The following is a 9,392-nucleotide window of genomic DNA, read 5'->3' on the forward strand; positions in this document are numbered from 1 at the left end:
GTGTGTGTGTGTGTGCCTGGGTGTGTGCCTGGGTGTGTGTGTATTCCTGTGTGTGTGTGTGTGTGTGTGTGTGTGTGTGTGTGTGTGTGTGTGTGTGTGTGTGTGTGTGTGTGTGTGTGTGTGTGTGTGTGTGTGTGTGTGTGTGTGCCTGCATGTCTGCGTGTGTGTGTGTGTGTGTGTCTGTGTCTGTGTGCCTGCACGTGTATGTATGTTTGTGTGTGTGTGTGTGTGTGTGTGTGTGTGTGTGTGTGTGTGTGTCTGTGTGTGTGTGTGTGTGTGTGTGTGTGTGTGTGTGTGTGTGTGTGTGTGTGTGTGTGTGTGTGTGTGTGTGTGTGTGTGTATCATCATGTGTGTGTGTGTGTGTGTATCATAACCAGGTGCCCCTGAGTGGCTTTGGAGCTGAGAGAGAACAGGGCCATGGCCACAGGGAAATGGGGTTTATTCTTTACAGACCAGCCTCCCGCCCCATCACCCACATCGTCACCATCATCACATCATAGAAAAGAGCCACAATACTCCAGGAAACAACATGAAAAATATAGAGACACATCATATCCACACATCTTGTTATTTTTACACAACGTACGGCACAATACTCATCACGCCTCTGATTGGCCTCATCGGTCCCCATTTTGTCATCATCGGTATAAAACCCACAGGAGACAATCGGCGGCGGCGGCGGTCGGGGCCGTTGTTGCGTTGGAACGTGGTGAGCTGGTCCAAGCTGCGAGTGTTTTTTTGGGGCGTTTCGAGTCAAAAAATGGAAATATCGAACGGGCTCTGCTGAACTCCAGGGGGGGCCGGGCCTGGGAGGGAGAGCGGGGCGGGGGAACCTCCGCGAGACAGGTCTGAAGCCTTGATGAATCCATGCGCCATGTCACCAAACTGTACAGGGTGCTTGTGTGTATAGAAATGTACAAAGAAACAACCTTAAAAGGTCCTTAAAAGGGGAGTTCCCCACAATCGTTCATACGTATCTCCTGCGGTCCCCGCGACACAGGATCTTCTTGAAGGAGCGGCGGAAGTCGTTGTTGAAGATGGTATAGATGATGGGGTTCAGCGCGCTGTTGCAGTAGCCGAACCAGAAGAAGAACTTGAAGAGGGTGATTGGCACCGAGCAGCTGTCGCACAGCGCCCTCAGCGTGTACGTGAAGAAGAAGGGGAACCAGCACACCACGAACACGCCGATCACCACCGCCAGCACGAAGGTGAAGCGCTTCTCGCGGTTCTGCCGCCCCTTCCAGCGGCTGCCCTTGGTGCTCTGGCGGCGGGCGCGCTGATGCTGCTGCTGCTGCTGCTGCTGCTGCTGCTGCTGGCCCCCCCCCGCCTCCGCCAAGCCCGCCGCCGCGCACGTCGTGCCCGCCGGCGGGCCCGCCCCCTCCCCCCCCTCCCCCGGCTTGACCTGGCTCAGCTTGGTCTTCCCCGAGGACTTGCGGGAGCAGGGCCGGCTCACCTTGTGGTCGGAGGACGACGACTCCTCCAGGTCCATGCCGTTGTTCTCCCCCTCCTCCCCCTCCTCGTCCTCCTCCCCTCCCCTCGCCTCCCCCCCGTCCGCCGCCGCCGCCACCGCCATCCCTGGCCCGCCGTTGAGCTTCCCGTGGCAGAGCGGCTCGCCGGCACCCCCTTTATTGCCGCCGCCGCCGCCGTCGTCATGGGCGACCGCGCCGCCGCCTCCTCCTCCAATGCCGTTCTTCTTGCGCTCGGACGCGGCAGCGGGCTTGATGGCCTGCATCTCCCGCGGCCCCCGCTTGTTCCCGGGCGGCGCCCGCGTGCGGCGCTTGGCGATCTGGTAGATGCGCACGTAGACCAGCACCATGATGACGCAGGGCAGGAAGAAGGAGCCGATGCTGGAGGCGATGATGTACCACTTCTCCTCGTTGATGCTGCACACGGGGCCCTCCTCCTTGTCCGACTCCTTCTCCAGGCCGATGAGCGGCGGGAAGGAGATCACGGCGGCGATCACCCACACCACCACCACGATGCACTTGATGCGGCGCGGCGTGCGCTTCAGGTTGTACTCGATGGCCTGCGTGATGGACCAGTAGCGGTCCAGGCTGATGGCGCAGAGGTGGGCGATGGAGGCGGTGCAGAAGAGCACGTCCAGCGCCAGGTAGATCTCGCACCACACCTTGCCAAAGTACCAGTAGCCCAGCAGCTCGTTGGACAGGGAGAAGGGCATGACCAGCGTGGCCACCAGGATGTCGGCCGACGCCAGCGACACCAGGAAGAGGTTCTGCGGGGCCCGCAGGGCGCGGCTGGTGAACACGGCGATGACCACCAGCACGTTGCCGAACACGGTGAGCAGGATCAGCATGCCCACCAGCGCGGTGAGGAACACGGAGATGTGCAGGCTGTAGGGCGCACGGACCGGGAGGGTCCCGTTGGTGGTCTCGTTGTCCAACACTGCCATGATGATGATCGGTTTTGGACCGGCTTCTTTCCGCCCTCCCTCGCTCCCTCAGCTTCCTATTTTTTTGTTCCTTCCTCCCTTCCGGTTCGTTCCTCCCTTGCTTCCGGGCGTCTCTCGTCGGATTCACGTGAGGTTGATAAAAAAAGAAGAAAAAAAAAGAAAGAAGCGGTCATCCACTGTGAATCGTCAGGTTCTAGTCAGAGCCGGCGGGATGAAGCAGGTCGATCGAGTACTTGTTCTGCAGCGTTTGGACGTTTATCGGCTTCATTGTGCACTTTTGAAGTTATGACGAGGATTATTTAATCTGGAAATAGGACAGAGGAGAGAAAAATATCAGCTACGTGTATACCATCCTCACTTTTTTGTATCACCGTTGGACCTCATTATGCATGCAAATGTATGATAAACAATTCCCGTGACGGAAAACAAGTCTGCAAACATTACCCAAATGCCTTCCCGCAAAATAAACACATTGCCAAGATGTAAATCTTACCTGAGACATTAAGCGGTGTCACTGTCAAGCGGGTGCCGGGCGCAGCTGAGCTTGGATAACTCGTTTACGCACGCCAATAACCACCACAGACCCTCCACTTTACCCATGTGGTGACGGACACGCTGTGGATTCATTCTCTCGTCTCCTTTAGCACTCTCTTCTCCCACCCCGGACTGTGATCCCAGCTCCGCATCTAGTGGTGGCTCGGCAGCAGTCCCTAATAGAGCGCTAATCGTGTTATCCTGGCCGCTGCTGCGCTGCTGTGTGTGCGTCTGAGTCTCTCTGCCGAGCGGTTTCCCCTCCGCCACTCCCTCTCTTTATAGCCCCTACCTACTAGAGGGTTGCTTAGCAGCACTCAGACACGCACCACGTGGATAAATCCACCGGAGATCCCCCCCCCCCCCCCACACCCATCTTCCCATTACTAAATTGCAATAACTTCATTTATTAATTTTAATCAAGCACTGTTTAACAAGGCGGCGTTTGAGTACTGTTCGTCATTCGTAATGAGATGGGACACTGGTCCTCCATGAATGGATTGTTGCTGCGTGCGTCGTATGGGGCTGAAGGAAACAAAAAGTGCCCATGTTCGCCAGAGGGAGGTTGGCAAAATAACTTGGGAATGGGTCCTCGCCCTAGTCCTAACTGTTATGGGTAAACACAAGTTGTCCAGGCAGGTTGGCGCATGAGCGCACACACGAGGCAGAGCACAGTGACACCTGTCGTCCTTTTACGCGCAGATTCCAGCTCCATTAAACATTACCAAGCACTCTTACATTCTCCCTCCAAGCCTTCGTAAACGACAATAATGATACGTTTACAGATCGAAAAGAAACGACTTGTCCCAGAAGGACCACAACTTTGCTTTTTCCTATTTCGTTTATAGGAATATGGTTACCTGATGAATCGCGTTGCACAAATGCATGAAAAAAAAGAAAAAGCGAACCGTTATGTTAGAGTTTTTAATGTCGTACGTGATTTAACTTTTGCAATACAAAGCAATATGAAGAGAGGCAATCTTACACAACGAGCCATCCTTTATCATTTTCAGATCATAAACGAAAGCTTGTTTACGCAACATCTGCCTTCATGGGATACTGGGCGAGGTCTCTCCAGCAGGGGGCGGTGTCGCTCCGAAGCAAAACCTGGGAATATCTTTGTTTCATTTTTTAAATCTATATATGCACTTCTATTAGGTTCTATGGGGTGTTTATCCAATACCTATTCTGAATGCTGCAGGAATCAACCCTTTAGCTAATCGTTTATGAACACATAGACCAGGCCTGCTGTTGATTAGCAACAAAGCCATCTGTAACATATAAGTGATTAGACATCCAGACCCTAATAAATACTCTGAAAGAAAACCATTACATTATTGAAAGAAAAACAACAACAACAACAAAACGTAGAAATGATAAGGCAAGTGCACATTATAAATTTGTAAATATCAGTTTATTACAGATAAAAAGAGTATATACATACAGAACATCACCAAACATGGTAATTTTCCCTTATTTGCAAAGTAGCACTCTTTGCAACTAGTTGGTTTCAGGATAACTGTCTTACAATAGGTCGGCATTGATTACGTGAGTCACAGCCAAGAAAACAAATCAATGTTGTTTTTTGTATTTTCCAAATAATACTTAATAAAGACATTCCCCTCCCCCCCCCACCCACCACCACCCAAGAACACAAGGATGCTTAGAAACAAAATGTTGAATTGCTGGTCGAACCCAAATCTGCTAGCACACCACCCACCCACACACACACACACACAAACTGTAAACACTGCATACTGGCCCAACGGGGGAAGGACAAGTCCGCAACCAGACCTCTAGCGCTGAAGATTGACCGACCGGCCTGCAAATCAGACCGCTGGACAGTGTGTTTGAAAGAAGAAGCCAAGCCCCAAATTAACGCCACCATGTACAATGGAATAAAGTGCTCCTTGGTGGGCTGATCTCGTCCTGCTGTCATAAAGGTTTTGCTTGGTGTGCATAAGGCAGGATGAGTGGATGTGATGAAGGGATACTTCCATGTCATCGTGATGGGCAGGAGGGCCTTGGGCCTTATGAGAGAGCTGCTTCTGATCACAAAGGTAGTTCCACTAAAACAACTACTCCTTTCCCAAATAAAAGTTCAACCATTAAATAGAATGAATAACAACCCTATGGTCATTTTTTTTTTTAAAAATCCAATTATCTTATTGAATTGTTTCTTCGATTTTTAACACAGATCAGTGAAATTAACTCCCCGGTAAGAAAAAGCAGTTGAGGCTGTTGATTCATCCTTCATTATCATCACTCTGAAAACGAAACTCAGGAGAGAGGGAGAATGCAGTGTATGTTTGGGGTTCTCCACAGATCCCTTCACCCAGGTGCGGTGTGAGAGGTGTTCAACTTCCGGTTTTAACTTTAAGCCAGATATCTGTACAGAGCAAGGAGAGTGCAGAGAGGAGGAAAGAATATCAAACTGAAACATTTTCAAACCACCTGCTGCTGCTGCTCTTCAGAGTGAAGTCTGGGATCGAGCTCGCTAAGTGATGAGCAACAGAAGAGGGACAATAAAGAGGAGGGAAAGCCTATTAAGGCTGCCTGTCAAATTGCTCCTGAAACCCCCCAGTGTATGAACAAAAATTACAAAACTATAGGAGGAGTTTTTTGCGGAAAACAAAATAACCACAGCACTGGAGTCCTGTGTGTACGACACCCCGGTCTCTGCTCCAGCCACACGCGGTGCTGAACCGAGAGGTTGACACGCCCGCCTGGTCCATGCGCCCCTATAGGCGAGAAGTTGTTTCATGAATGCTAAATTAAACGTCATGGAAAGCTTTTGCATGCTCTGTGTCCGGGAGGATTGTACATCAGCTAGCATTGGGTTTAGGACTAAATCCATGTACACACAGGACATGCTGTCCAAATGTAGGCCTTCTGATTGCTCACCTGCTTCTAAAGAAATAGGCTTGGCTTAGCTTGACTATGAAGGGTCAAAGTAGAGTTTGTACGGGCTGAAAATTGCAGTGCTTTGAGGTCGAAAAGATCCTAGATTCCACCTTTTGCCCTTCCACCATCCCATCCCAGTCCATACCAGCATGCTTTGTATACCCCTCCATGCCTCTGCCTAATGACCTGTAATCACTGGCAGTTGCTTTGGATAACAGCAACACCTTCATTTGTAAAAGGTTGGGTACACATCGACAGCTTTCCTCTCGAGTACAACACACTAGCCCTCTCTAGCCTGCAGAAACGGCACGTGAACGACTAAAGTAAAACGAGACAAAACATAGTTGGGGCATGAAGGTAAGCGCCTTCACTGCATGCCTAATCAACACCAACCCACCCCTCCACACACCTAGATCAGAGTTGTTTTTCTCCTCCCAATTATCGACAGTCATTTATTATAAAAAGGCTAAAAAAATAACACGTCAAGACTTCCAAGCATTTATGCAGAGTTTAGGAATGCCTTCCGTGTATGGTTGAGGCTGAAAAGAATTAAAAAAAAGCCCCCCCCCCCCCCCCCGTCTCTCTTTACAGGACACAATTCGGGTTGATTACACCGGGTTCTGATGTGCAACATGTTGTGTGAATACGGTTTCTTGTCCAGTTCCATTGGTTAAAAGGGAGGGCCAATGAGTGTGATCTGTTAAAAGCACCACCAGAGACAACGGAAACATGACAAAGCAAAAGCCAGATGGTGCTTTGTGGCCTACAGCGTGTTTCAGGTGATGGTGGCAGTGCCAGGTTGTTTGCTAGTGGACGTGACGCAGCAGTAGGTGCATTTGTCTCCTCTGCCGCCCAACAAACAAAACGAAAAAGGACTGTTTGAAATATTCATTGAAAACCATTTTGAATGATTGAAGGACGTCTGGACGAGAGCACTTTGGGCCAAAGGATCGGGATTGATTTAGATTTTTTGTTGGGATATTTAATGTACAGTGAAATAACATTAAATGACCATATGACATTTCATCCCCGAAAAAATTAATGATTTCAAATAACGCTGATCTGAAGTATAATTCAAATATTAACTATTTTTGCTAGCAATGATAAAAATGTGAAATAAAAAGCAGAACATCGGCATGATGCATATCAAAAACACGGTACAGCCAAACAAACCCTTTCTGCAGTTGTTTTTTTGACAATTTTCTTCTTTTTTTTTTTACAGACCAAGAAAAACAAGTTCCTTGTTAAGATCGATTTGACACAAATGTACATGATTCACCGGTCACTTCAACAGATAAAAATACTTATGAAAACAAAATGCCCCCATCCCCCCCCCCCCCAAATCCCACAGAACCGACGAGAGTCTACTGTCATTTTGTCTTTTAATATAGAGGCCAACGTCTTACAAAAAAAAGTGCATAAGAGCAGCAACAGTGCTGGAACAGTGTGGGACAAAAGAAAAGCGAGGGGAGGGGAGAGGAATTATCCGAGCGGGAGGTTTAGATAGCCAACCACATCGCGGTCTCAAACTACTATGCAGAGGCCAGAGGAGGGGTTCGGGGACAAAGGGCGTGTTTTTCCTCTTCGAAGCAGTGAATAACTCAGCGGTTGTTTCAGGGCCTGAGCCCAGAGTCTTTATATATATATATATATATATATATATATATATATATATATATATATATATATATATATATATATATATATATATATATATATATATATATATATATATATATATATATATATATATATATATATATATATATATAAACAACCGGCCTCTGATATGTTGGTCATCATCGTTGTCATCCCTCGGATGTAAGCTAAGCAGCCCAACACTGTAGATAATACCAAACGAGTAAACAGTACAAGAGAAATAAAAGTTCAAATTAAAAAAAGAAAGAAAAAAAATTGCACTCAAGGCAACAATCAGGATTTACATACGTATACAAAAAGAAGGAATCACTCTCTGATCTCGTATCTCGTCACGACATATGTATGATTCTGAGTTTCAATACCGTTCCGCCTGTGAAACACTGGCTGTCCGGTGCAGCCCGCGTTCCTGAAGAATTTCAAGTCTAGCTTTTTTTTGTCTTTTTGTCTTTTTTTTTTACGCGTTTACGATCTGCAATTGTATTTTGTGTACATTACTAGATTGGACAACTATCGCTATTTGTAAAAAAAAGAAAAAAAAGAGAAAGAAATCCAATGACACTACGTTACAACTGAATAGTTCAATGGCAGAAAGAAAAATCTGTATAATAAACTTGAGTAGGAACAACCAACAAACTTCAGTAAGAATAAAAAAAAAAAAAAAGATTATTGAAATAATTTATACCTTTGTATATCTCAAGGACAAGTTTAGAAGTGAACCACCGGCTCATTCTAGACATAGGCACAGTTTTGTTTTTTTTATGTAAAAAATTGAACAAAAATCCAAAAAAGCAATGCTGTCATGAGAGCTTTGTTCTCCACGGTCAAGAAGCTATTCAGAAAAAGTGTACAGTCGTCGAGTGGTTAAAAAAAGGGAATAAAATACCAAAAAACAAAAACATGAATAATGACAAGAGTTGAGTTATGGCAGCAGCGGTAAAAGGTGAGATCCAAATTTTTTTTTTTTGTCGTTTGTTTTGTGTTTGCATACAATTGTATCCTTGCTCACGTAATAAGATGCTTAATTACTGTAAATACATTGGCAATGGGAGCACGGTTTATATGATTAAAAGACTTGCCACTCAGCTCAAAGTTACTCAATATATATCTATATATCTATATATATATTTATAGTTTGTTTTTCGGTTTTGGCAAAGAGTTGTAGATATTTTCCTTTTCCATGGTTCCGGGGTGGAGGTGGTGGAGGTGGCGGAGGTGGCGGTGGGGTTGGGGCCGCGGTCCTTTAATAACCATGACAACGTCTGAGAGAAACACGGATCCCAAGTCTACATGGTGCCGCCTTGTTTAAAACAAAACATAAAAACATAAGAGCATCTCTGTCTTCCCCCCCGCCCTCCCCCCATATCCCTCTTCTTCCTCTTCGCCGTCCCCCCACACACCCGGGTCGTGACCTCATAACCTCCCGGCGCAGTGCGCCCTGGAGTTTTGGCGAGAGGTCGGCCGCGTAGCGATCTAAAGCGTGATTGGGCGGTGGCGCTGGGGGGGGGGGGGGGGGTCTTTGGGGGCGGGGTCAAGGGGTGAGGAATAGAGGGGCCAGTGGGTACGGGTTTCGTTGGGGGGGGGGGCGGGGCTGGGGGTGATCACACCATGGCGCGGTACGGCCCCTGCATCTTCAGGAACTGGATGATGAACGAGGGCCCGCCGGCAACGATCTGCGGCGGCAGGTGGCTGAGCGGACAGTTCTCGATGCTCATGATGGACAGCTTGCTGCACAGCGCCAGCTCGAAGGGCAGGCTGTGCAGGTTGGGGTTGTCGTTGAGGTACAGCTCCTCCAGGTTCTCCAGGGTTCCTGTGGGGGGGGGACACAGGGCAGAGCGGACCGTTGTCATATATACATATATATATATATATATTATACACACACATATAT

General features: G+C 47.9%; 2 protein-coding genes across 5 annotated transcripts in view; both read right to left on the reverse strand.

Moving 5' to 3' along the window:
- Nucleotides 1-439: 439 nt before the first annotated feature.
- Nucleotides 440-3,178, reverse strand: adra2a (adrenoceptor alpha 2A). The gene is made up of 3 exons (XM_056586805.1): nucleotides 2,904-3,178; nucleotides 1,364-2,714; nucleotides 440-1,276 (listed from the first exon to the last, which is right to left on the reverse strand). The coding sequence occupies exons 2-3, from the start codon at nucleotides 2,408-2,410 to the stop codon at nucleotides 968-970; spliced, it is 1,356 nt and encodes a 451-aa protein (XP_056442780.1). The 5' UTR covers nucleotides 2,411-2,714; nucleotides 2,904-3,178; the 3' UTR covers nucleotides 440-967.
- Nucleotides 3,179-9,062: 5,884 nt separating this feature from the next.
- shoc2 (SHOC2 leucine rich repeat scaffold protein) overlaps nucleotides 9,063-9,392 on the reverse strand; it is an 11,851-nt gene continuing 11,521 nt past the window's right edge. For all 4 annotated transcript variants that reach the window (XM_056586795.1, XM_056586797.1, XM_056586796.1 and 1 more), the window contains exon 10: nucleotides 9,063-9,311. In XM_056586795.1, the coding sequence (XP_056442770.1) occupies nucleotides 9,103-9,311 (209 nt within the window). In that variant the 3' untranslated portion in view covers nucleotides 9,063-9,102. The remainder of the gene's footprint in view (nucleotides 9,312-9,392) is intronic.

The sequence above is a fragment of the Gadus chalcogrammus genome, chromosome 3, assembly GCF_026213295.1.
Source record: "Gadus chalcogrammus isolate NIFS_2021 chromosome 3, NIFS_Gcha_1.0, whole genome shotgun sequence".
Lineage (NCBI taxonomy): Eukaryota > Metazoa > Chordata > Actinopteri > Gadiformes > Gadidae > Gadus > Gadus chalcogrammus.

What these genes read in the sequence shown, in the direction of transcription:
- adra2a (XM_056586805.1), bottom strand. Translation starts at nt 2,410, where the DNA reads ATGGCAGTGTTGGACAACGAGACCACCAACGGGACCCTCCCGGTCCGT. An exon ending in GGGAGGGGGCGGGCCCGCCG is followed by an intron (nt 1,277 to 1,363) that starts GCGGGCACGACG and finishes CAGCAGCATCAG; the next exon opens with CGCGCCCGCCGCCAGAGCAC.